The sequence below is a fragment of the Mixophyes fleayi genome, chromosome 10 (genome assembly GCF_038048845.1).
Source record: "Mixophyes fleayi isolate aMixFle1 chromosome 10, aMixFle1.hap1, whole genome shotgun sequence".
Taxonomy (NCBI): Eukaryota; Metazoa; Chordata; class Amphibia; order Anura; family Limnodynastidae; genus Mixophyes; species Mixophyes fleayi.
The window spans coordinates 49,382,988-49,409,779 of record NC_134411.1 but is presented as its reverse complement, the minus strand read 5'-3'; the positions used below and the strand labels follow the sequence as shown (position 1 = coordinate 49,409,779).

Below are 26,792 nucleotides of genomic sequence, written 5' to 3'. Positions count from 1 at the left end.
AAAAACTTCAGATCCAACAAATCCAATCGCTCAAAAAGTGGATGCGGAAAAGCTTTGACAACAGGTTTAAGTTCTAGGGAGCCACCTGAGGAGTGTAGAGAGGCTGCACAAGCAGCACTCCCTGTAGGAAGGTCTGCACCTCTGGTAGAAGCACTGTCTTTCTCTGGCAGAAAGATAAGACACACACATGAACCTTCAGGGAACTAAGCCTTAAGCCCCTGCCCAGCTGCTCCTGTAGGAAGTCTAGTAATCGTCCTAACCTTATGGAAGATGTCAGATACCCTCTATGCTCGCACCTTGAAATTTAGGTCTTCCAGACAATATGATAGTTTCTGTCTGAAACCGAATTGCAAACCTTCAATCTAGTGTGCACCACATCACTCTTTGGTGCAGGAACGGTCCACGACTTAAAAGGTCTGGTCTTGGAAGGAGCCTCCACCGAGGAGCCTTGCCCAGGGCAAGAAGGTTGGAGTACCATGACCTACTTGGCCAGTCCGGAGCCACCAGCAGAACTCTGACGACTCCCCTCTTTACCTTCTTGAGAACCTTGGGTAACATGGCTTATTACGAGGCTGAAGATATAAATGAGGGTAAAAAACCTAGAGAACCAAGATTTGATTCTGTTAAAAACCCCTTGTTCTGGAGCAATTAGTCTCTACCTTGTGGTTCAACTGTGCCATCACAACCATGTAGAGACCACTCCTCCAAAAGAAGGACCTGCCGACTGAGAAAATCAGCTTCCCAATGGTCTACCCTGGGATGAAATACTGTAGCCCAACGCATGATCCGACTGGTCTCCTTCATGGTCTGGGCACTTCTGGTGCCTCCCTGGTGATTCAGTGTCACAGCCATTACGTGGTCAGGCTGGACCTTCACTGCCCTTCCTCTTAAAATGGACTGAGCTCTTACCAGGGCGCTGAAAATTGCCCTGAGTTCCAGTACATTCATTTGAAGTTTAACTTCCTCCACAGTCCAAAGACCCTGGAAACGGTACTGAAGGGTGGCTGCCCTTCGGGCTAGTGTCCGTGATTACCAGGGTCTAATCCTATATGGTGGATGGGCAACTCCTGTTGAAGTAGTCTGTCTTTGACCACCAAATAAGCGACTGGGGCACCCAGGGAGACAGTGAAGTCTGCACTGTGGGGTCAGTTGCAAGTTCCTGGAGTGGAACATTGCAAACTGTAGTGCCTCAATGGTGGAGACCATCTTGCCTAACATCCTCCTATAGAAGTGCACCAAAACAAGTATGCAGGCCAGGAGGGACTTGACCAGTTCCTGCAGGGAGAGGATCTTGTCCTCTGGCAGTAGAAAGCTCTGAAGGCGAGTGCCAAACAACAGTCCCAAAAAGAGCATCTGCTGGAAAGGAATCATGTTTGATATTTTTAAACTGATTATGCAACCATGAAATACCAGGGTCCGTGTTCTCCCGGACATGGGCCTGAAGAAAGGTTGAAGTGAATGCTATTCAGGGCTGCCATGACTGATATGATCTACCCATCATGCCAACTGCTTATCTGCCAGTTTGGGAGCTGGATGTCTAGATGCCCAAGCCAGCTTTCTCTTCCACTGGCCCCCATGAGAGGTGGAGGTCTGGCTCCTTGCTTTACCAAAAGTTTGAAAGGAGTGAAAAAGTAGGGCCTCGAGCCTGGGAGTATTTGTGGCAAGAAAATAACTCTTCACCCCCTGTAGCCACTGAGATGATTTTGTCCAGCTCAGGACCAGACAAACTTTCCCCCAAGAAAGATAAAGACTCAAGAGTCTTTGTGGACTATGCTTCCGACTGCCAAGCTCTGCATGTGGCTATTGCCGAGGCAGATATTCTGGACCAATGAGGCCAGCGTCAATTGCAGCTTCCTCCAAGTATTTGGAAACCTCAGAGATAAGTTCCAGGGTGAATTTTCTCACCTTAGTGGGTGTTCCCAATTGCAGTCCCTCCATCAACTGCTCTGACCACCTCTCCATCACCTTATTTACCGAAGCAACAGTGAAAATAGACCTAAGGGAAGCACGTGCGGCCATGAAATTGGATTTCAGGGAACCCTCAAACTTCCCCATCTAGCCATCCTTAAGAGTAGCAGCATCAGGGATTGGGATGGTGGAGATTTTGGACAGGCGAGCTACAGGAGCATCTACCAGAGGAGGAAATTCCCATTTTGTCATGTCAGCGTTAAACCTGCAGTCGCTTTACCATGCAAAACCCGATGCTGGGGGCTGACCACACAAAGCAAAAGCACAAAGTAAAACTTGTTCTCATCTCCACCTGCCTTTTTTCGCACCTTATTGTCTGTAAAGTATTGTTGCATCCAATGGCTGCAGGCACAAGGATCAATACTGTCAATACCTGTGTCAGTAGTGACTGGGTCCCCCCTCCCTCACCCCCACCCCAGAAACATTCCTACACTGGAAGTGGGCAGATGGCACCAATTACAGTACCACCACTGCATGCTCCGTATAACCGTCACCAATATGGTCAAGTGGATTTCCTGTTCAAATAAAACACAATGAATAAATAATAGAAAGGATACAGAGGGAAGTGGGAGCTGGAGTTTTTGCTGGTTCATTTGAAGTGGCCTAGCTTCACTTTACCACACTATATCCACTTTCCAGTGTCCCCCCCTGGGATAAATACGTTTGGTATATGTTTAAGGAGGCCAAGCAAAGAGTAAAGGGTGTTAAAAACTAAAGATGGCTATCTAGCATGCTAAACTAAGGATAATATTACATAAAAGAGGAGGAATTAGACTATGGCCTTGTCTTTAGGTTTGTCTTTTTTCTCATTATATTTCTAAATAAAGAAAAAGTTTTCAAAAGATTATGGAGTAAAAAAAAAGTTGTTAAAAATATCTTTGAATAATATTTTCCTCCACTTTTATTGATTACAACCCAAGAATATATGCTTGTATTAGAAAACCATCAATATCCTAAAGGAACAAGTGACAGGAGATAAAAATTGGATTTTTATACTCACGTAAAATCTGTTTCTCTTAGTCCATTAGGGGACACCGGGGACATTGGGGTATAGAGTAGGGACAGGGCGAACTGGCACTTTAAAACTTCTGTTTATTAATCTTAGCTCCTCCCCCTCTATACCCCACTTTCTGTAAGCCTCAGTTTATGTTTAACCAAGTCCACAGAAAGCAGAGATGGAGAGAAACAGGAAAAGAGAATAAAATTAACAAACAACATTTTCTTAACAACAAGACTACATGTCAAACAGTAGAAGAAACCAGAGCGTTAAGGGTGGACGCCTGGTGTTCACCAATGGACTAAGAGAAACGAATTTTATAAAAATCCAATTTTCTCTGTCCTGCTTTGGGGGACACCGGGGACATCCCAAAGCTGCCTTACGGGAGGGAACGTTTGGAAGAAACAGCACAAAGCACATTTCTTCCAAAACTTGCATCCTTGGATGCAAACATCTTAAACTTGTAAAAGTTAATGAATGTGTGTACAGAGGACCATGTGGCCGCTGTACACAGCTGTTCACTGGAGGCACCATAGCGGGCTGCCCAGGAAGCACTTACAAACCTTGTAGAGTGCGCGCTTAGATTATCTGGGACAGGCTCCCCAGCCTTACTATAAGCGTGACGGATAACAGCCGTAATCCACCTAGCAGTAGTTACGTTAGAAGCTGGCCAGCCTCTTTTGTGAGCATGATAGAGAATCAAAAGATCCCCAGTCTTGCGCACCTTCTGAGATAATTTGCACAAAAATTCGCAAGGCTCGGACAACATCGAGGTAACGAATAGAATTATCGTTAACCGAAGACATAAAATCAGTCAGGGCCGGAATAACAATGTCTTGATTTAGATGAAATCCAGACACAACCCTAGGAAGGAAAGAGGGCTTGTTTCGAAGAACTGCCCTGTTTTTATGAAAAACAAGAAAAGGAGACTTGCAAAATAAAGCAGCAATCTCTGAAACTCTGCGTGCCGTAGAAATGGCCAAAACCGTTTTCCAGGTTAGAAATTTGAATTCCATTGTATTCAAAGGTTCAAAAGGCGAATGCTGCAAAGCATTCAAAACCAAATTCCATGGTGCTACTGGAGGAACATATGGAGGTTGTACATGGAGTACGACCTGAATGAAAGTTTGCCCATCAGGTATGACAGCAAGTCTTCTTTGAAAGAAGACCAAAAGAGCTGACACCTGACCCTTAAGAGAACTAAGACGCAAATCTGCATCCAACCCGTCCTGCAAGAACTTAAGTAACCTGGCCAAGCGAAAAGAAGTAGAATATCCCTTCTTTTCACCACACCAGCCAATATATGTCTTTCAGATTTGATGATGGATCTTTGCAGAAGCTGGTTTCCGAGCCCGAAGCATAGTTTGCACCACACATTCGGAAAACCCCTTAGCTCTCCGAATTATGGCTTCAACAGCAACGCCGTTAAAGCCAGACGTTGTAAACTTAGATGACAAAAGGGACCTGTAAGCGAAACCTCCAAGGGACAGACATGGTGTCTACTGCGACAGCCATGGGATCTCTTGCGCGGGAGCAGAAGAGAGGGACTTTGTGGTTGAACCAGGATGCCATCATGTCGACATCTAGGTGACCCCATCGTTCCACCAACTAACAAAACACCTCCGGATGGAGGGACAATTTCCGCATGCCCAAGGGACTCTTGGTGCCACCCTGATGATTGAGGTATGCCACGGACGTGGCATTGTCTGACAGAATCTTCACTGGCCTTCCCTGCAGCAAGTGATGCGCGCTCATAGGAGCATGAAACACTGCTCGCAGTTCCAAGACATTGATTGGAAGCTTGGATTCTTTTGGAGTACAAGGACCCTGAAACTGAGCGTGAAGACAGACGGCCTCTCAACCTCGAAGGCTGGCATCCCTTGTGATCAAAGTCCAATTCCAAATTGAGAATTGAGAATTTGCGTCCCCTGGCGAGATTCTGTTTGTGTAACCCCCAAAGAAGCGACTGACAGGCGGAATACCCAGCCTGCCAGATTCAGATGGGATTTGTTCCATTGCGACAGAAGTTCCAACTGGAACTGCCGTGCATGAAACTGAGCAAACTGGACCGGCTCAAAAGTCGATACCATCTTGCCCAAAACTCTCATGGCGAAATGTACCGAAGGCTGCCTTGCCACCAACAGAGATTTTACCATGTTCTGCAAGGCTGGAATCTTGTCCTGGTTGGTAAGAACACCCGTCGTTGTCGGGTGTCGAATAAAAAGACCCAAAAAGATCATCTGCTGGGATGGGATCAACTTGGACTTTTTTAAGTTGAGAATCCAACCGTGAGACTGTAGAGTCTGGATTACTACTTGGATATGTGCCTGAAGCACCTTTGGAGAATCTGCCATTAAAAGAAGATCGTCTAGGTAAGGGATGATTGTTATCCCCTTGGACCTTGCAGAGCAGCCATGACTGCCATGATCTTGGTGAAGATACGAGGGGCCGTGGCCAGACCAAAGGAAAGAGCCTGAAATTGTCAGTACTCTGATCGAACCGCAAACCTCAAAAAAGAGACTGATGACCCTTCCAGATAGGCATCTTTGATGTCTAGAGCCACCATGAATTCTCCTTGTTCCATGCCGTGAATGACCAAGCACAAAGGCTCGATCTTGAACCTGGGCACTCTGACCTGGGTGTTCAAAGATTTCAGAATCAGAATTGGTCTGAGTGAGCCGTCTGGTTTTGGCACGAGAAAAAAGTTTGGAATAAAAACCCAAACCTTTTTGAGAATCTGGCACCGGAATAATCACTCCGGAAGAAAGGAGGGATTGAATCGCTTCTCGTAAAGCCAATCGTTTTCGTGGCCAAATGAGAAGCCCTGTGGGAAAGAACAGTCTGGGAGGGAACCCAGTATATCGATCTTGTATTCCCGGTCAACCACACTCTGAGCCCAGACATACATCGGTGGTAGACTGAAACCACCGATCCCTGAACAAGAGAAGACAGGCTCCCACCACTGGCAACAGTGGAGGAGCAAAATGTCCGTTATGCAGACTGCTTGTCTGCAGGCTTCACTGCCGGACGTCGAGCAGACCAGGCCTGGCGCCCACGCTGCAACCTGCCCTGCTGGGGGCGGATGACTGACCTCTAGAAGATTGGCCTGAGGAATATTGACCCCGAAAGGTGCTTGAGGACCGAAAGGACCAGAATCTGGACATTCTTTGTTTGGGAGCATTAACAGGGAAAAAAGTGCTCTTTCCTCCTGTTGCTTGACTGATAATGGAGTCCAGCTGAAGGCCAAACAAAACACCCACAGAAAAAGGTATGGTCTCAAGAGCCTTTTTAGACTCCACATCAGCCTCCCAGGACTTAAGCCAGAGAGTGTGAGGAGCCGAAACTGCAGAGGCAGAAATACGTGCCCCAATCAGTCCCGCGTCCATAGCTGCCTCTCCTAAATAATCTGTCGCCCTCTGAATATGCTCCACTAATGGAAGCAGTTCAGAAGACGGCCTGCCTGCCAACAAACCTTCAGACAACTGTTCTGACCAGCGTTCTACAGATTTGTTAACCCATGCAGATGCCAAGGCAGGCCTCAAAGAGGCACCTGCTGCCACGAAAAAGGACTTAAGGACGGCCTCAACCTTACGGTCTGTACCATCCTTACGAGTGGCTGCATTAGGAAGAGGAATAGTAATTACCTTGGCTAACCTTGCATCAGCAGCATCCACATGTGGAGGCATCTCCCATTTAGCAAGAACTTCAGGAGGAAAAGGATAACACGACTGTAGTCACCAAGATACTTGGAACTTCCTATCCGGGGAAGTCCAAGGCTCTGACAACCAATTCTCCAAATGGGAAGAAGCAGGGAAAAAGATTTATTTTTCCGGCGTGCAAAAAGAGAAGCCTATACAGCGTCAGGAACCTCTTTCCTCAGGGAAATCAAGTACCTGACGCAAAGCTTGTATTAATTCCACCACATTGACGATCAGAATGAACCTCCTCCATCACCGAAGGAGCATCCATGTCAAAATCCACTGCTAATTCACCCTCCTGCTGGGAACAAGTGTCAGAATATGACTTATTTCCCTAAAAGGGTGGCGCCACCCAATTATGCATACGTGAGGAAGACGGTGCAGCAGAATGCAACATCCTCTCTAAAGAGGAAGAAACCGAAACCAAACCTTGTACAGAGGATGTAAGCCCCTGTACCCAAGCTGGTTCTACAGACTCTGCTGGGGTAGAAACAGTCAAACCCTGACTTAGTGCACCAGAACACATCACAGCCTGTGACCGTAACCAACTGAGCAATTTCAGCCACCATATTTGAGATAGACCGAGCCCAGGCATGTTCTGCCGTATCTGAACCAACAGCTGCTGTTTCACACGGTATGCTCTCCGAGGGCTGACAGGCTACGCACAGAGCCTGGGCGCCTGACTGTCCTGATGGTAACTTAACATGACAGACAGCACAGGTGAAACTCAAAATAGATGTAACACCAGCCTTACCACACATGAATTTTCCCCTGACATGTTAATAGATGGGACAAAACACAGACAAAACAGTGTAACAAACAGTGAACAAAACACAATATAAATGGCAAGCAGCACACAAAACTGAACAGAAAGTGAGCCTGCAAAACAGCCAATAAAGCCCCACAGAGTAAAAGGCAAACTTTTGAAAATAACAACCCCCAACCCTTTACCTTACAGGACAGAAAGGGGGAGAAGCTGGAGCTATAAAATGGCTGTCTATTTTGGTGTCTGCACACAAAGGAGTGAGACCACCACGGAGGAAGTGCAATAGAGGAAACACCACTCCCCCAGGGCCCAGCCCTGGATTGACAAGCGTCCAACAGGACAACACCCTCAACCAATCCAGTGCCTAGCAGGGCTCACTATGTTAGTGACCCTAGCCTGACCCAGTCCCCTGAGCTAAAAATAGAATATTTTATTTTATTATTTTGATGACTGCTCCTAGTAAGAAGCAGCCTGACTCCGGGGACAAACTGCGATTTTCTACCCACCCTCTCCCAGCACTGTGCTGGGAGAGGGTTTCACTTACCTGCTGCCATCCCTCCTCACCCAGTGTCTGCAGTCTGCTGGCTGTGAGAACAGGAGGACGGAAAGAACCTCCGGCGACTGTGCCCGGCTCCTAGGAGGGAATGACAACGTTGGGAGAGGGTGGCTGGCAAAAGAGGCACCTCCACGGCACCGTCGATCCTCCATAAAGCGCACAGCTGTCCGTGCTGTACGCTGCAAACAGCCACCTCCTGCGCCTGTGACCCCTGCTAGTAAGCCTTTGAGCCGCAGGAGTAGTAGTATTTAAGTCTTCAGGCCAAAGGGGGGAAACCGCTGCACTGGTCCGCCGATGTGGACTCTTCACATTAGAGCCAACAGCGGGCAATTGTGGGGGAGCGGTGATTGACATCCGCATTTTAGCTCATTGAGCTGCGGCTGTCAGGCAGAGAGAAAAAAAAATAAAAAATCAAACATAATCCGAAAATAAATAACAGAAGTGGGCTGCTAATCGGGCCAGACACCGCCCGTTCGCCGGGCACTTAAACTAAACTGATGCTTACAGGAAGTGGGGTATAGAGGGGGAGGAGCTAGGGCTTAGTAAACAGAAGTTTTAAAGTGCCACTTCGCCCTGTCCCTACTCTATACCCCAATGTCCCCGGGGTCCCCCAAAGGAGGACAGAGAAACAATGGACTACACACTTTTTATAGATTATAGAAGGGAAGTCTCCAATTCAGATACTATGAACGGGCCCATACCTTGTTTAATTCAATACTAAGAGGGTACCAAATAAACAACTCACTATTGTGTTTATTAAAAAAGAAAATGTAAAAATCTCCTTTAAAAAAATTTGGGCTAAACCAAACCTGGAAAAATTCTAGTCCGCAAAGGTTCAACCTTACAAGTATCCTCACCGTGCATTTAACTGATCCTGCATGTGCCGGATACTTTCCTCATTTCTCTGGTCGGTGCTCAGCAGCTGTCCAGCCACTTCATTTACAGATGCTATTCTGGATGCCAGATTGTTCATCTCTGCCTCCAGTGTCTCAAACCTACGAAGTAAACAGGAACAGAGTTTAACAATCAATAACTTTACAGAGAAAAGTACTTCAATCGAAAATACTTGCATTATAGTTTGCAGTCCAAAATGAAGAACCTAACTTGGTATATCAGATTCCTCCAAACTGGCTTTAACTGATATTTGCACAAACATCTTTGTTTAGCCTTCCAGGCATTGGAAGGACAAAAAAAAAATGCCAAATCAACTATCAAAGCACACTAGAAGAGCCAAAATATACATCTTGGGCCTGCTTCATGTTCGACGGACTTCCATTTGCATAGCGTATCTTGCGCAATTCTGTTCTGTGCATGCCCAGAAACTGATATTAATTAATGCAATTTATGTCTGAAAATGACTGCTTACAACTTGAAAGGTGGAAAGGGGCGGACTAACATAGGCTATGTACAGAAAGTTTAAAAAAATATTTTAAAATACATTTAAATTGATTATTATACTATTAAGAGTTATTTTATGGCTAAATAAATTTTTTAGGTATTCTGATGTGACCTTTTATTGCAGATACGCATGAGCAAATACTGCTGTCTGTTCTGTGTGTCTATGTATGACAAGTGCTGTTTAGGCAGAGCATACTTACAACCAGATTCAAATCGAAACATATCTTGAGATATGCCTGGGTTTGAATACAGTCGGAACTACGCACAAGTTCTGTGCTCTTTTTAAAACTGCAACTTACATTCAAGTTGCGTTTGGACATGAATCAGGCCCTTTGAGCACTAATCATACACTATACCGACAATGTGGTGGTCTAATTATGAACACAAAACACTCAAACAAATTACCTTTGCTGGACCACTTCCAGATCTTCAAGCTTTTCTGGTATATCCATTACATTTAGCCACTGTTCTTTCTCGTCTATCCAGAGAATACAAGCATCGGCCTCACTGAACATTTTATGAAGCGCCAGGGAGTCTTGAAGTGCCTGTTTCCGGTGGGCAGCCAGGTTGACCAATTCTTCATACTGTTGTTCCAAAGCAGGTAGTTTCCCATCAACCTCAGGAGAATGACTGTAATCCGGTGACAAACCACGAACCTGTTCATGCAGGGCATCAATAGCTGGTCGGTGGTTAAGTATCTCCTCTTCCACATCCTTTTGTTTTTTTATTAATGTCTGTGTGGAGTACTCATCATGGCCTACATCACTGGTGGAAATCAGCCGCAATGTGTCTAGAATCCAGACTTTAGCATCATTGGCATCAGCTTGGAACTGATAATAACTATAAGCTTCTCTCAGTTTATGCTCCCTGTCTTCGGCCAGAGCTTCTAACTCCTTCCACTGTCCTCTAACTTCCACTATCTTTTCTTCAATCTCACCTGCTCCAAAGTGACCTTCTGCCACCAGTTGTTCACCCTCAGCCATGGTCTGCTGTAATGGCCCATAACGTCCACTCATTTCATCTCGGAAAGCATTATGTTTGCCGATTAGTCTCAAGGAGCTTGTGAGGTCTTTACCGTAGTCATCAGACAGCAGAAGGCGACTTTGTTCACGTATCCAGGCTTCCTCCTCACCCATATCCCAGAAAAATTTCCAGAGTCGCCGGGACTCCTCTAATTTGGACCTTCTGGCTGCAGAGAGATTGCAGAGTTCTGCATAGCGCTGTTCCAAGAGATGTACACGCTTTCGCACCAACTCAGGATCACATGGTTTGTAACCTAGTTCCCCATAAAAAAAATAATGTTTGTATAGAGTTCACATTGCCTGTTTCAATATTATCACATTCTCTTTTTCTATATTACTGCCTTGTCTTTTTCAATTTTTGCTAACCTTTCTGGAATATTTCCACTGGAAATGCATTTTCTGCTATTTTCTACATACCTTCATCATCTGCCATGAATTTCTGAGCAACTGCTCCAACCGATTTCACACGTTCTGCTTGAACAGCAATGTCAGCCTCCACTAGCATGTGAGTTTGGAGTAGATCTTCGACCCCATGCAGATGTTTGCCATAATCTTCAGACTGCAGTCGGCCCTGTTTGGAGCAAAAACGTTAAGCTATGACTTTCCAACATGTACCTGACCTATACACTGTATATAACAAAGGCTTTCAACCGTTTCCCCCATCTGTTCTCATACCGTCATATCATCTGTCCAGTCCATGAGATAAAGCAGATCTTGGAACATCCTCTGAAGCTCTAGGTTCATTAGAAGCCTCTGACGTCTGGCTGCTACCAGCTCCCTTAGATAATCCCATAAACGAGTAACATTACTTTTGCGGGCCAAAATCCTTCGAATGTCATGATAATTCTCTGCCTCTAATTCATTTGCCACTGCATTTACTGCTTGTACACGCTCACTGTATGCAACAATGTCTGTCTCAATAGCTTCATGCTTCCGCACTGCAGCTTCAACTGCAGCTAGGTCCACCCCAAAGTTATCCTATCAGACAAGAGGGGAGAAAAACAGACAGTATGGATTTGTAACACCTAACACTAAATTCAAGACCTATGGACTTTTGAGCTAATGATACATATGATTAAATACTTAGATGAAAGCAGCCATATTTAATTTGAAAATGTTCAGCTTTTATCGAAATCTTAAAAAGGGACAGATACAAATATTAAAATTTGTTTCACAATAACTACCTTATGATTAATATCAGAACTACTTCAAAGTGTAAAAATAAAAATGGAGAAACTCAGTGAGCATCAGATCATATTACGCTAAACAGCAGAGATAGTCGATTTCCGTAATGCCTTACGTTCCCTATGTGATCGATCTGCAGGTGTTTCTGTCTCCACCACTGCCAGTGTTTCAGTAGTAAGCCCGGGAGCAATCTCATTCACTTCTGGACAAATGATCAGTAAAACATAGCACTCAAGAGTTAGTGCTGTGTCTCCAATGTGGAAGTTAACCTTTCACATTAGGTTCGCTAAGGAAACAACTTTGTGTGCCCATCATGTACTCATGCATAAATGTGTGGGACTTAACTGAAGAATTTTATCCAAACCCACAGAAAAGGAGCCAACCAATTACAATTTTTATGATAAAGATCTCCATGAATTGGCCTGGGAGTGGGACACGGGGGAGTCCCTGTTGCCTAAAAAAATGGTAAAAAAATTGAGCTAATTTAGCCAAGTCATCAATTTCAGTAAGAATACCTCTTTCAAACTTTACTATAGATGGCATTTAGTTCTTTCCAGTCTACATACTATATTTCCACATTCCACAGATCGATGTTGGCTGTGGATTGCAGGGGGTACCCTGCTGCACGTTTGGTGGAGTTGTCCAAAAGTTCAACCTTATTGGCAACAAAAGCACTCTTTTATTGAATCTATTACTCGGATTAAAATGCCTGACTCCCCACTATATTCTCTTCTTCCCAGACCACTTCCAAACACTAACCGACCTATGCAAAAACTTGTTAAACATATCGTAAATGCAGCCAAATGTTTAATAGCTGAGTGTTGGAACCCCACCACCACACCCACTCTGCCACTATGAAAAGCATATCAGCTTTTCTTAACGATATTCCAATAAATTTCCAAAACACTTTGTCTCTCTGAATGGAGTCACTACAAAGCTAAACCTCCATTAAGAACCGTTTGCTATCTTATCTCTGTATCTCCTAAATTACATCTGATTTGGTGACTTACACCACCCCTTCCCAAACGTACTTCCCACAGACCCCATGGTAACTACGAACTCCACTTAATTCCTTCTTTAACATTACCGCAATATTCAGAGTATAGTGATATTTCCACATCGCCTTACCTCTCCCTCCTAACCTAGTTCGTTGTAACTTAAACTACACGCTTTTTCACTAGTAACATACCTATGGTCGCATAGCAATTGAAGTTGTTTTTTTTCAATATTATCCTCTATAATGTTAATTTCTCTTGTCAATTGCATATAATGTACGGTATTTACTCTATTTTTTGACTTGAGAAAATCAATAAAATATTCATTGCATAAAAAGAGAAAAAAGGAGCCAACCACGCAAATTTTGTCTGTGAATAAATCTAAGTAAGGGAAGAATAATGGAAGAGTGTGCCCCTTTCACACATATTTCCTGGTTTTCCTTCTACAATACCCATTTTAAAAAAAACACAAAAAAAACAGAATAAAAACAATTATGAGGGGTTATGTACCTGGGAGACGAGCCGTTGATTCTCACTCAGCCAGGTTTCTCTCATGGCTGCCTTACGATCAAACCTAGCTGCCAGCTGCTCTAATTTCTCCTGCCGAATAAGTTCATTACGCAGTGCAAGCTCTCGTTCATGTTCTGCCTTCTCTAAGCGCTCCCAGGCCTAAAAGGAAACAATCATATTAAATCATCTCAATAATTGTAGTTAAAAAGCCATATTTACAAAGCTAAAGGAAATTATAATTGTACCTTGTTTATATCAGATATAAGTTTTCCTTCTCTGGGAATATAGACTTTTTGATTATTTGCTCTCATTTTACTCTGGATAGTAAAGAGAAGAACTTCCAAATTCCCCTTTTCTGTAAACCTAAACAAAATCAATAAGACATTTGTAAAACGGGTACAGTAAACACATCATAAAGGAATATAGTTCATAAAGTACAGGGCAAAGGATCTAAAAATAAAAGTTATGTGAAAGAATCGTATTGGTATCATGCAGTTCCATACTGTGCATGAGCACAAAAAATGTGTACGCTGCGCCAGTATATAGACTTTCTACACTTCATGCTTAGAGAGGAGGGACAGGGGAGGGAAGGGGCAGGTAAGCAATGAAAAAGTATAGGAAGGGCTTAACATAACTAACATTCAGGGGGAAATCAGCCAAAGATACACCAGTCAGGAGGCAAACTTGTTACAAGTGCTCGACCCCTGGAGCAAGATGCGCCCAGATAAACGCTGATAAGGATCAGCAGCATAGACTCTGCCAGTGTAAAAATAATTAAGTTATTTAAAACTAAAAAAATCCAATGTGGTCAACCTCCCGAGATAAAGCCACCAGCACTCATAGCATGTGGCAACTACAGGGACAAAGAAAAGCTGCAACTAGCGCTAGGCAATGCTAGGCTGGGCTGGTCACAGTATAACAAGGGATCCCCAGTCATGATGTCTCACAACCCCTGAATTCCCTAGAGGAATGGGCCTCCCAAATAAAACAGCCCTGTTGTGAAAGAACTAGGTCTCCTCCCATCATCTGCCCCCAGTGGCTGTTGTGGTAATAAAATAGTTATAAAGTAGATTTCAGGATTTTATTCTGTGACAACCCTAACCTGCTTGGGTACGCTGGTATTTGTTGAACTGCAAATTCCAGCCTACTCATGGCCACCCAGAACTTGCCAGGGTTTGTAGTTCTGCAAACACCAGTATGTCCTGGCATTCTGATGCCGCTGGAACCTGTAGTGCCATGGGAAAAAATAATACTGGGATGACGACTGGTATCTAACATGTGATGATACAATTTAAACATATCTTCATGCAGCACACACGCAACATAATATGCAAAGTGGCGCTTACATGCAGCTCATCATAAACAAGCAATTGCATAATTTTTTATTTTGGACCCATTTTCCGTTTGCGGCGTGAATTATGTCCAACTCTGCGTTAGGCCCATTTGTCCAATGTTGCTACTGGTAGCCTCTTAATTACCATAACTTCAGTTATTTTTATCTTTTTGCCTTTACTACAGTTGTTTGCTTTTTATGGACCATCACTAGCTGTTGAAATATTACTACGGATAGTGGAAAATTATATAACTACTGCTATATAGCTGCAAGAGTGGTGGCATAAATACACAGTTTGGTGTTGTAATGAAAGAAAAAAATGAAATCATCTAGCAATATCAAGCTTTTTTTTTTTTTTAACCTCCAATAAATAGAAAGCAAGTAGGATTTACTCAGCGTTTAATACTATCGCTGAAATGTTTCAACATGCAATGCAGATGCACTTTAATATATACAATGTAGAAATTGTAATGTTACCACCTTCTGATAGATTTAAAAAAAAAATAGCCTGGAACTAGCGAGAATTGGAAAGAGCTGCAGGAAGATTAGTTATGCGGAAATGCTTTTGTTATCTTCAAGACAATTTTGGCACAGCCAACAGTGCAGGATTATGAACAGATGGATCTACACATTTTTGACAATTCACATAAACACAGGTAGGATGTTGATTCGGGCAGAAAGCCAACATCTGAAATCAGATAAATTCACCCTAAGTAACTTAGAATTGGTTCAATTGTGAATTGGATTTGTCTTTCTAGGTAGTTCAACAGTGATCTGATAAGTTTTTAATAAGATTGACAAGTCTTAGCTGTATTATAACTGTTTGTTGGACTACTGATATGAACAAACCAGATAATTTTAATTTATCCATCCCAAAATATTTAGCTTTAAAGCATGACATTCAAAATCTTGACCTATTTTATATCTTTGTAAAATGAAGATGGCAACATGTCAAAAAAAGTAACAATAAAAAACAAACAAAAAAAATGAAAGTAAAAGTAGTCTTTAGTTTTGTATAGATTTAAAACTGTAAAGCATCAGTGATTACAAAGTTAAAGTTAGCCAGTGCACAGGCCTGGATTTGTGGGGAGGCCACATAAGAGTCCATTGTAGATCATCATCATCACCATTTATTTATATAGCGCCACTAATTCCGCAGCGCTGTACAGAGAACTCACTCACATCAGTCCCTGCCCCATTGGGGCTTACAGTTTAAATTCCCTAACACACACACACACAGACCGACACACAGACTAGGGTCAATTTTTTTAGTAGCCAATTAACCTACCAGTATGTTTTTGGAGTGTGGGAGGAAACTGGAGTACCCGGAGGAAACCCACGCAAACACAGGAGAACATACAAACTCCTCACAGATAAGGCCATGGTCGGGAATTGAACTCATGAACCCAGTGCTGTAAGGCAGAAGTGCTACGCCACCGTACAGCCCGTATGCGATACTGCCCTTTGTTTTCCCATATGAAATTATTATTATTGAAACATTATTTTTCTAGGGTTTGCGTTTCTGACAGCATAAAAATATCAATGAAGATTTCAATTACATATTTTCACATAAGTTGTTCAACAGCATTTATACTGTTTAGTTGTACTTTACAACTTGAATGTGCCTATTTTACAGCAAAATATGTTAAGGTGTTTTTAGATATTTGTGTGATGCAATTCCAGGTATTTGGTGTACTCCTTAATGTGCTGGACTTCCCTGCTGTCTTAAAACAAAAGTATTTTCTCCTTTAAAAATTTTATCTCAATGAGATTAGCATAAGTCTGTTGATTGATTTCACAAACAGATTTGTTTTACCAGGATATAACTCTATAAAGGGATCTGCGACCAAGAAACAGAATTGATTTAACAAACAGAAGAGTGGAATCAGACATATGAAGCAGTCTTTGGTTCCATTAAAGTGAATGGGGGTTTGCTAGCGCACCACATATACTGTTATATCGTCTACCTGATTCACACAGCTAATGAACTACAACCTCCTAAAAGTGCTGCACTGTAAACAGCTATACAACTAACCAGCCTAAGGGCCCCTGTATAAAACAACTCACTTGGGAGGCTTTTCCACTGTTCGGTAAGTGTTGAAGGCTTGCAGCTGGTTTTGAACGCCACTCAAAGAGTTGGCCAACTTTCGATCATTGAGTGTAATAATCATCTGCTCAATCCACTGCAGAAGATCAGATGCCAGGTGCTCATAATTCTCAATTAGCTGGTCTGCTTCAATTGCATGGTCCAACACCTGTGGTGGGTTGCAAGAAAATCAAGTTAACAGTAGGACAAAGCATCATGGAGTCAGCTTCCACTCATTTGTGTAACAGTGCACAGTAACTGGGGTGTAGGAATACCATTCTATGGTTCTGCTACACAGAACCTTTTACAGTTTGACAGGAGATCAGATCAAGAGGCAAGGAAAGTGCCAATCAGTCAGTCTATAGAGCTCGGTGACCAATGCAATATTGGCTACTTGACAGATTACAAATGTACACTTACCATAACAATTGTTTTTGCATTGAGAACATTCGATAAAAAACCCCGCACAAAACAAGAATTAGGGTAAGTTCTGGAATAAATTGTGGATGTGTTCGTTAGTTACACCCACAGTTTATTGCCTTCCATGTGACAGTGCTTTTAAATAGACTACACTTAAACATGGTCAGGTCATTCTATGGACAGGACAATCAACATAGCCATGAAAAGTCACAAAACTGAGCGACAACATTGCACAGAAACTATCCTCTCCCATTTATTTCCACATTATGATAAGGATGATTGAATCACCACAAATTATAAAACTGTTTGCTTAATAAAAGACATGCCCAAACACCAGTGTCAGGGAACCACCCCTTGCCTATTAAGGCAGCCTATACTATTTATAGTAATAGATGCCTACATGACAAGTTGTTTTTCCCAAACGCTGGATAATAACTCCTTACAGAAATTAAATGGCTGTTCAGGACAAAACACACATTTATTATTTTAACACAGGTATAGAGACACACCTTTCCAATACGTTTCCCTTCCACTGCAAGGGCCTTCATCTTTGAAAAATAATGATAAAATGTCGCCACATAAGTAATGATGGATTTCTCATCTGGTTGATCCACATTTACATCTGAACAAACAAAATATAAGAAAAGATTTTCTTAAGCTTGTAGGTGGTTCATCTTATATGCAAAATGGAAGTCGTCTATGTCTCTTAATTTTATATACAAACAGTAGGTGAGTAAAAATATCAGTGAAATCATATATTCAACAGGCAGGCTCCATGCATGATATGCAGTAAGAAACAATATCAGTTTAACTTTTAAAATGCTTGCTTGAGGTACTACCATCAGGGCCGGTTCAAGCCCACGGCGTACTCTAGGCGGCCCAACCCTCACTCCAAAAGACTGGGAGTGTGGCGCCTTACTGTGCCACACTCCAAGCATAACATTGACATGGAGGAGCAGATGCTGCTTTTCCTGCAGCCAGCAGTCCGTGTGGGGGCACAAAAATCACTATATGAGTGACATTATGTCAATTATTGAGTGTTTTAGGCACCCCCTAACAATTGGCACTGCTCGACTACCACACAACTAGGGGATGTCCCATACCTTCAGGATCCAAGAGTTTAGTAAGGCCCAATTCTCTCTCTGCGGTGTTGAATGCATTCTGCAAATTGTGGTGAGCATTGGATTTCTTCAGTACGTCAAACTCAATGATGTCTGGCCTAAGTTAGAAGAGAACAGACATTTTTGTCAATATTTTCTCTGTAACAACGGTCACATCAAACAACCACTTGCTTTACTCTTCCACATATACTTTATGAATACTTCCTGTAACGTACTTTAAATTACCTCAATGTCCTATTACATATCGCTGTACTACATTGTTTCTAATACACCATGCAGTTATGTTACCATTGTATTCAAATGTCAACTACCTTATAACAACTCAACTTATCACACTTTTAAAATCACAAAGTCTACCTAAAACTTATTTTATTTTATCTCCATAACAATACTGCCTAGACATCTTCCACGTATGTACTACAATGCAGATGCTGACCTGTGTTTGTGTACAATGGCATTAAATGCTAGCCCATCACGCCAACTTGTTGTGAAATTGTGAACATTGACATTTGGATACCTGGAAAAGAGAGAAACCCAAAACAGGTTAATGAGAATTGTTAAATCCACTGATGAAATGAGAACTTTCTGAAAAGGTGACTGTCAAACAAAATTCAGTTTTATCTGTGAAATAAAGGACTTTGGTTTTAATGGTAGCATTATTTTTTGCTATGAATCAAAACAAATACTAAAAACAAGGCCAGAAACTAAAAGAAAAAGGCATAAAGTGCCTGAATACAAACAGAAGGCAGTAAAAAAAAAAAAAATAAGACAATTCATGGAATAAGCTGCCCTGGTGCTTCCCCAATATAACAGTGCGGTGGCTGAACTTTTAATGCATTAATATTCAACAATCTTTTTAAAATAGATTAAGTAAACACAGTAAGATGGGTTAAAATATTAAATTACATACACTATTATTCAGTCTAGTTTGCCCTTTCTTACTGTTTAATGCTTACCCGGCAGTCTTCATTTGACACCAGAGCAACAAGGCATCTTTAGCAGACTTCTTTTCCTTATTATCTTCTGTCTCAACACTGATATCTTGGATCTGAAAAGCAAATATACTTTTACATGAATCTGAGCTTTTTCAAATTTAAGATTTTAAACCGTTATGATCTGCCATTACACAACAGTCAGTCACTTTAATTCTACAATAAGTGGGTTGTTGTGCGTTTGTAATAATCTTGAAGACAATTAACAGGGTTTTATGGCGTAACCCCCCAAATCCCAGTTTCCTGATGCCCAGAGTAAATAAACAGCTGTGTAGGAAAATATTTCCAATGATGTGATATTGTCTAGGAAGGAAGGAAGGAAGGAAGGAAAGAATTCAGTGTAAGATTTACTTAATCCTTCCTTCATTCAAATCAGGGACGTAAGACTCAAGAAAAAAACAGGGAGGAAACCGTAAGTAACTATGCCCTGCTCTATTTACACCTGCGCTCAGTCTATGCCACAAACACTTAAGTAAGGCAAGTATATATAAGTCTCAGGTAGTATACGCATAAAGTGAAGATACCAATGAAACCCTAAACTAGTCCTGCAATGATAAGAATAATAAGAATACATGTCAGCTCAACTGCTGAGGGCATGTGTCATGCTAATTCTTATCACTCATGTTTCATGTTGGTAGAATGAATCTTAACAGGTGCATAAAAGAATTGAATTTAATAGTGAGTATTTTCAGGAATGTAAAATATGTCTGTTTTACATTCTGCATGCTTTAAGGTATTTATCACAACTCATTTCATTACTGATAGAGGCATCACAAAAGAAAAATCTACTGCTTGAGAGATTGTACATAAGGACGTTCGCTTTGGTGGTTAACTCTCATTCTGAAAGCTTATTAAACACGCAAATAATGTACTGCGAATGGACCTGAAAACATAGACCAGTGTTCACTCTACAATAACAAGCACTAGTTATTTTTGTAATATGACCCAATTATTAATAATAATGTTATTAATAATAACAAATAGCAGTAATACTAATTTTGGTATTAAGTGTAAGATTTCAGAATTTAAGTGTCAACCATTGACATAATTGCAGATATTAGATCTGGGAAAGTTGTTTGGTTACTCCCACATCAGTATACTGTCTTTTAGAAATGTATTTATAAGTGTTTTACTAACAAGCAAACAAAACAAATAAAACAAACTTCTTTATGTATCAGCGATGCAATATTACCTGGAACCGGAGGATGATAGTCCAAATAAGTCCGAGTGTCAGTCGGTGATTTCCATCCACAATGTCATGTGAACCCATATTCTCCAAATGGACTTTCTGTTCCTTCAAAAACTGTAGGGCTTTGTCAACATTTTCAAGGCAGTGAATGCGCATGCGACCCTTTGTAGGCTTGGGCTATAACAAACATGGGGACAGTGACAATTTATAGCACACCACATAGAAACAAGACATTTAATGGTTTACAGTAAATTAGTAAATAATCATTTACATAAGCAGAAGGTAAATTAGTTAACTGATCGTTTTGATACTGAACAACTGAAAATGTTGTTGAATACAGATTCATGAAAAGGGTAGATAGGAGTTTGTATCTTTTCAAGAACAAACCACTCACTAACCAAAATGTATTTTATGCCTTCATAATAAAAATAATTATCTTTTTTTTCATGAGTTTGTTCAGCAGCAGTTACCTTATGGCACAGTAAAATGACCTTACCCAGTGCTCCCCTCACAGCAGCCTTTTCTCAGGGCTCCGTCATACAACTCACAGCCCCAGCTTAAAGCCAGGCGCTGTATAAAGCTGCAAAGAGGGTCTTACCCCATGTACCTAGAAGAAGATGCATTCACCCAGCCATTTTAGTGGTTAACAAAAGAGAATTGCAGAGTCCTGTACTACAGGAATATAGGAACCTTAGGAAAAAAATATTTCAGAATACAAATTTAGGGGCTCCACGAAGGCAAAGCAACTAGAAATGCTGCTTTAATGTTACTTTTTTATATATTTAGTCTTGTTTGTCCACCTATAAAGTTGTCAATTACCGTTTTTCAGTTAATTTACAGTTAACTAATAATTTCTCTTTCCTACCATTGGGGGACACTGCAATACATTGGGTATAGTAGGTGGGACCAGGAGTTTAGACACTTATCAATTTACAGGTAATTTAATAAACTAACTTTAGCACAGTCACCATTATCTTAGATTTCAGTGAAATCAATATGGTGACATCCTCAGTAATATGAGCAACATATCACTGAGAAAAAAGTATTACCAATAAATAAATAAAAATTTCCTACTAAATTTTAAGGACTATAATATATAAATGGTTCCACTAATTCTTCAAAGACAGGTATGCATCATTGTGGAAACAATCTAAGAGAAAATAACTACACATCTATAAAGTATTTTGGTTGCTTCCAAGTACTGCACTCACCAGCTGTTCCCCAGAGAGCACTTCTAGCAGTCGCATTAGCATCCTTCCATCTCGCAGGTCATTATACAGATCGGAAATCCTACAAGTGACCCGTGCAAGGTGAGAATTTACCCATTTTGTGAAGGTTTTCTTTTGGACTGCTTCACGCTCATCTATAGAGTTGGGAGGAAAAATAAATCAAGTTGGAAATGAGAAAACATGTACAAGAAAATAAAAAATAGTGCTAAAATAGTGGCATTAAAATTACTTCCGGGTGTTAGCAATGGCCTTTAGCATGAAAGAAGTAGGAGCAAGATTTCAAATAATACATATAAATGTTTCAGGACCTTACCAGAACAGACGGGTCAAGGAGCACTATTTGGTGGCAATAAACAGTTGTTTCTAAGTATAAACTTTTTGATTTGTTATCTTTTAAAACAGCTGATCAGCAGAACACCAAAAGGACACTAAAATCCTCTTCTAAAGGATGCAACTCTAGCAGTCAGGTAAACTACTTAGTCATAGCATGGAAACGTTTACACAAAAATTTGTACATTTTAGGTAAATAAAAGGAATCCAATTAAGAAAACTCCACCTACAATATCTGTCAATTGACCCAATATCGCAATGTGTGTGTCCACAAACCATTATGATCAGATCATTAATGAGGCATGCTGAAAAAAGATTGGCCTATTACTGTTACTGGCCTGTGTGTGCAGTCACCAGACAGAACGAAGCAGCCCTAGTGTAAGCTATAGGTCAATAGGCTGCTCAACAAGCGCTGAGCAGCTCAATCTAATTCAATTTGGCCAACCATGCGTGTGGCCAAATTACACGGTGATCATCCGGTGTGTGACCAAGCTTAATTCACTTGCTTTATAGGACGGTAAACTTGTAGTTTTTAGGCTCTACAGAGGTACACACTGGTTTAAATTATTGAAAAGAAGCAGCGTCACCCGACATTGAGCAGGTCTGATTTGTAATGTGTTGCAGTTTTTTATATATGAGACAATTATTTGGCAAATATAAAAAAAATGCTATTTAGAACATAAATTGTTTTGCTTTGTCACTATGTTATGTTGTTGCAAAGTTTCCTTCCAGCAGTCAAACAATTGTTTCTAACCAAATACTATGTTTTCAATATTTTTCGCTCTGTCTATGGTCTAATAGTTATTTTAGTATAAAAAAAAGTAACCTATGTAAGATTTGGCAGCTTTACCTTGAGAGCTGTGGTAGATATTTGCCAACAAACAAACTACCTCTTTTTTCTGAATAGAAAAAATATGTTTTTAAAAAAAAAAAAAATACCATGGCAATTATTTAAAGAGCAAAAAAAAAATGTTTTGTAACACTAGTTTCATGTCTGCATATGCAGGAACCGAACTTGTAGTGAGGGCCCGTATGTGAACCATATGGACAAAAGTATTCGGACGCTTGACCATTACACCTACAGGAACTGTAATACATTGTATTCAAATACAAACACTTCAATATGGAGTTGGACCCCTTTTGCAGCAATAACATATTCCACTCTTCTCGGAAGGCTTTCCACAAGATGTTGAAGTGTTTCTGTGGGAATTTGCGTCCATTTATTCTGTAGAGCATTTATGAGGTCAGGCACTGATGTTGGAGGAGAAGGTCAGACTCAATCTCCGTTCCAGTTCCTTCCAAAGGCGTTAGATGGGGTTGAGGCCAGAGCTTTGTGGGGGCCAGTAAAGTCCTTCCACACCGAACTCAAACCATGTCTTTGTAGTCCTTGCTTTATGCACTGGGGCACAGTCATGTTGAAATAGACAAGGGACTTCCCCATACTATTCATCATCAGCTATTTATATAGCGCCACTAATTCTATACCCGATACAGAAAGCTCACTCACATTAGTCACTGCCCCATTGGAGCTTACCATATAAATTCCCTAACATATACACGCACAGACAGAGACATAGAGAGAGACTAGGGTACATTTGATAGCAGCCAATTAACATACTAGTATGCTGCCACAAAGTTGGAAGCATAGCATGACTTGGTATGCTGAAGCATTAAGATTGCCCTTCACTGGAGATATTGAGCCTAGTCCAAACCCTAAAAACCAGCCCCATACCATTATCCCTCCTCCGCCAAACGTCACAGTTGGCATAATGCACTCAGGTAGGTAAAGTTCTCCTGGCATCTCGGACTCTCAAACAGAGAAGCATGGATTTGTCCCTTCACAGAACACGTTACCATTGCTCCACAGTTCACTGTCTGTGTGCTTTACACCCCTCCATCAGACGCTTGGCATTGGTCTTGGTGAGGCGAGGCTTACATGCAGCTGCTCGGCCATTAAGCTGCATCACAAACATTTGCAAATGGAGACTGCATGGGTAGGTTCTACATTTTTATACACCTCTGGCAACAGGTCTAATTGAAACACCTCAATGCAATATTTAAACAGATGTGGCCAAATACTTTTGTCCATATAGTATATGTGAGGAAGGAATATTTATTGCACACATTGCAATCTTATGGACTGGAGGCAAAAATGTATGGGTTCACATTTTAGGAACAAACCATGACTCAGTGGTTAATATTGCTATCTAACAGAGCTGGTTAAGTTAAGATTACTGTCAGTGCTCTACCTGTGTGAAGTATGTATGTTCTCCCCATGTTTGTATAGTATTCCTCTGGATGCGTTTCACTGTCCAATCACGGACATATGTGTATTGTAAGTTCCAAAGGGGCAGAGACTGATATGAATGACTACATATCTTCTGTACAGTGTTGCGTAATACGAATATTGCTACATAAACAAAAATAATAAATTCTGTTGCAGCTAATATCAGTATAATAGTGTCAATATAAACGTATCTTACACAAGGCACTGTTCATTTACTCAGTTCCTCCACTATTGATTATTGCAGTTTCCTTCTTACTGGTTTTTCGCCAACCAGACATTTACCACTACAAACTAATTTGAATGCATTAACTAGACTAATTTTCCTTTCTAAATATTCCTCTGCTGCCACATCATTAAGCTAGTGCTTACGTTGGTTATCTGTACTTTACAAAATCCAATATAAAAATGCATATACCAACAAAGCAATGTTCACTGGTCTCAAAATCCCGATTTCATTCCACACTCAAAAGACATAACGATATGTTAATTGGCTGCTGACAAAGTTTAACCTCAGTGTGTGTGGCAAGGAATATACATTGCTAGCTCCATTTGGGCACAGACTGATGTGAATGATTAAATATTATCTGTAAAATGCTGTCGAATAATTCAGAAACTATATTTATAATAATTAGAATAAGAACGCATTATAATGAAAAGTGGCCACATGTGCTCCTTATAGTTTCCTAAACACACCAGTGCAGATTCTGGTTCTCTTTCCTAACGGATCAACCATGATACAATCTGACGGCCACACACCGTGGATTATTGTCACTAATTAGAATGATCATTGTGGACTGGCTGACCAGTGGGCAGAAAGTAGTAATAAATCTTAGTTGGAACTGCCTTTTACTGGTGCAAACCAGTGCTTCATAAGATCTACATCGTTATACTGCAACAAAAGTAAACTCTTACAAACTGTGGGAATAAGTATGCATTTTATTATATATCTGTCGAGTGGGAACTGGATCAGGCAGGTGCTTGTGCAGCTTTTAAAATCAGGGTGATTGTTTGTTGACATGGCTGATTTACCTATATGTTGACCTTGGTTGTTGCAAAAAGGCTGCCTGTGAACTCCTTATATAGACTGTCCCTGGCTATGTTGATGAGCAGTTTCAGAAGACACAGTTAATGAAATCACTTCTTTTTTTTTTACAATTCTCCTGCATTAGAGTTTGTATGTTCTCCCAGTACTTGCATGGGTTTCCTCCGGGCGCTCCGGTTTCCTCCCACACTCTAAAAACATACTAGAAGGTTAACTGGCTGCTATCAAAATTGATCCAAGTCTGTGTGTCTCTGTCTGTGTATTTTATGGAATTTAGACTGTAAGCTCCAATGGGGCAGGAACTGATGTGAGCGAGTTCTCTGTACAGCGCTGAAGAATAAGTGGTGCTATATAAATAGCTGATGATGATCATTAGCTTCTCAGGATAGGACAATTTTATCACAACTTGCCCTAAGAAAGCTGGATAGAGTATGAATGAGAGAGAAATTAAAACAACTTATGGAGTGTCAGGGCTATTATCCCACTGTTTCCTTGGGCCACTATGCAACATTCATGCCAAAATTAGATTTTTATTAATTTACACACACAAAAAAAAAAAATGAAAAAAATTATGTAAAAAAAAAAATAATTTACATTTTTTTTTTTTTTCAAATACTACTACACAGACTGCTGCTGAACGTATTTTACTGATAACTGGCAGCCCACGGGAAGAGAGTTTATCCATTTATGATTAAATCACAGTACACTGCACACCTCTAGCTGAACAGGACACTGCGCTTACTACTAATCTGATGGTAGTAGAAACTAGCCATGTGTAACACTACCAGTAAAACCAAATCAAATTGCATCAGCCATGTTACTTCAAAAACCAGAAATACAGGTTTCACAGAGAACCACACGTCTCATTTCACAGGGAGCGGCCATAGGGGAGGAGGGTAAGAGATGAGAGACATTGTTACCCAACAAGGTTAGATGCACAAACTGTTTATTCTGGAAGCAGGGAGGAAATTCACACAGGGTGGCATAAAAATGAAGTCATAATCAAATATGACATCACAAACACTGTTACACCCTTTATTATTGAACATAACATTGAAAAAAATGAGACATACCTGAAAGGGTGGATATAGGAGTATATGGGTTAAGATAGAAACACAGATGAAAAGATTAGATAGATAATTATAAACACATGACAGACATACACAACACAGAAAGGAAGTGATGAAGTATACAGACAAAAATATAAAACAGCACAGTATTATTCATAATAATTGCCAAAATATAGCAGCAGAAATAATTATGCAATATGGACAAAGACAGGCTTACACTGATCAGACGGACAATAAAATATTTCAGATGAAGTTTAACAATACAAATACCATACTTCCTAACCAACCCTACTTGCAGACAGTGCCAGGTTTAAAAAATTAAAAAAAAAAAAAAATTGTCCCTGGAATTTACTATCCATTATGATTTTCTGGGTTCTATAATACTGACAAAGAGGTCAGGTTATGCAAATAAATATATTACCAAGTTCAGTAACCATCCATCTAGAGAGTACACACTGCACACAACATACTTATGTGTTCATCAGCAAGCAGGAAATGTTTTTTTAATTTTGGCAACTAATAAACACACACTGAAATTAACATGATATGAAGATTAATTTCCACAAACCTAAAGATTAAAGAGTGTCCTTTATAATAT

General features: G+C 40.9%; 1 protein-coding gene across 2 annotated transcripts in view; it reads right to left on the bottom strand.

Annotated features, from left to right (window-relative positions):
* SPTBN2 (spectrin beta, non-erythrocytic 2) overlaps positions 1-26,792 on the bottom strand; it is a 172,901-nt gene that overhangs the window by 32,687 nt on the left and 113,422 nt on the right. For both annotated transcript variants that reach the window (XM_075188728.1, XM_075188729.1), the window contains 13 exons: positions 21,448-21,599; positions 20,240-20,413; positions 19,012-19,103; positions 18,492-18,572; positions 18,038-18,153; positions 17,444-17,556; positions 16,496-16,683; positions 13,341-13,458; positions 13,096-13,254; positions 11,081-11,383; positions 10,823-10,976; positions 9,789-10,659; positions 8,843-8,980 (listed from right to left, as the gene is read on the bottom strand). In XM_075188728.1, the coding sequence (XP_075044829.1) occupies positions 8,843-8,980; positions 9,789-10,659; positions 10,823-10,976; positions 11,081-11,383; positions 13,096-13,254; positions 13,341-13,458; positions 16,496-16,683; positions 17,444-17,556; positions 18,038-18,153; positions 18,492-18,572; positions 19,012-19,103; positions 20,240-20,413; positions 21,448-21,599 (2,659 nt within the window). The remainder of the gene's footprint in view (positions 1-8,842; positions 8,981-9,788; positions 10,660-10,822; positions 10,977-11,080; positions 11,384-13,095; positions 13,255-13,340; positions 13,459-16,495; positions 16,684-17,443; positions 17,557-18,037; positions 18,154-18,491; positions 18,573-19,011; positions 19,104-20,239; positions 20,414-21,447; positions 21,600-26,792) is intronic.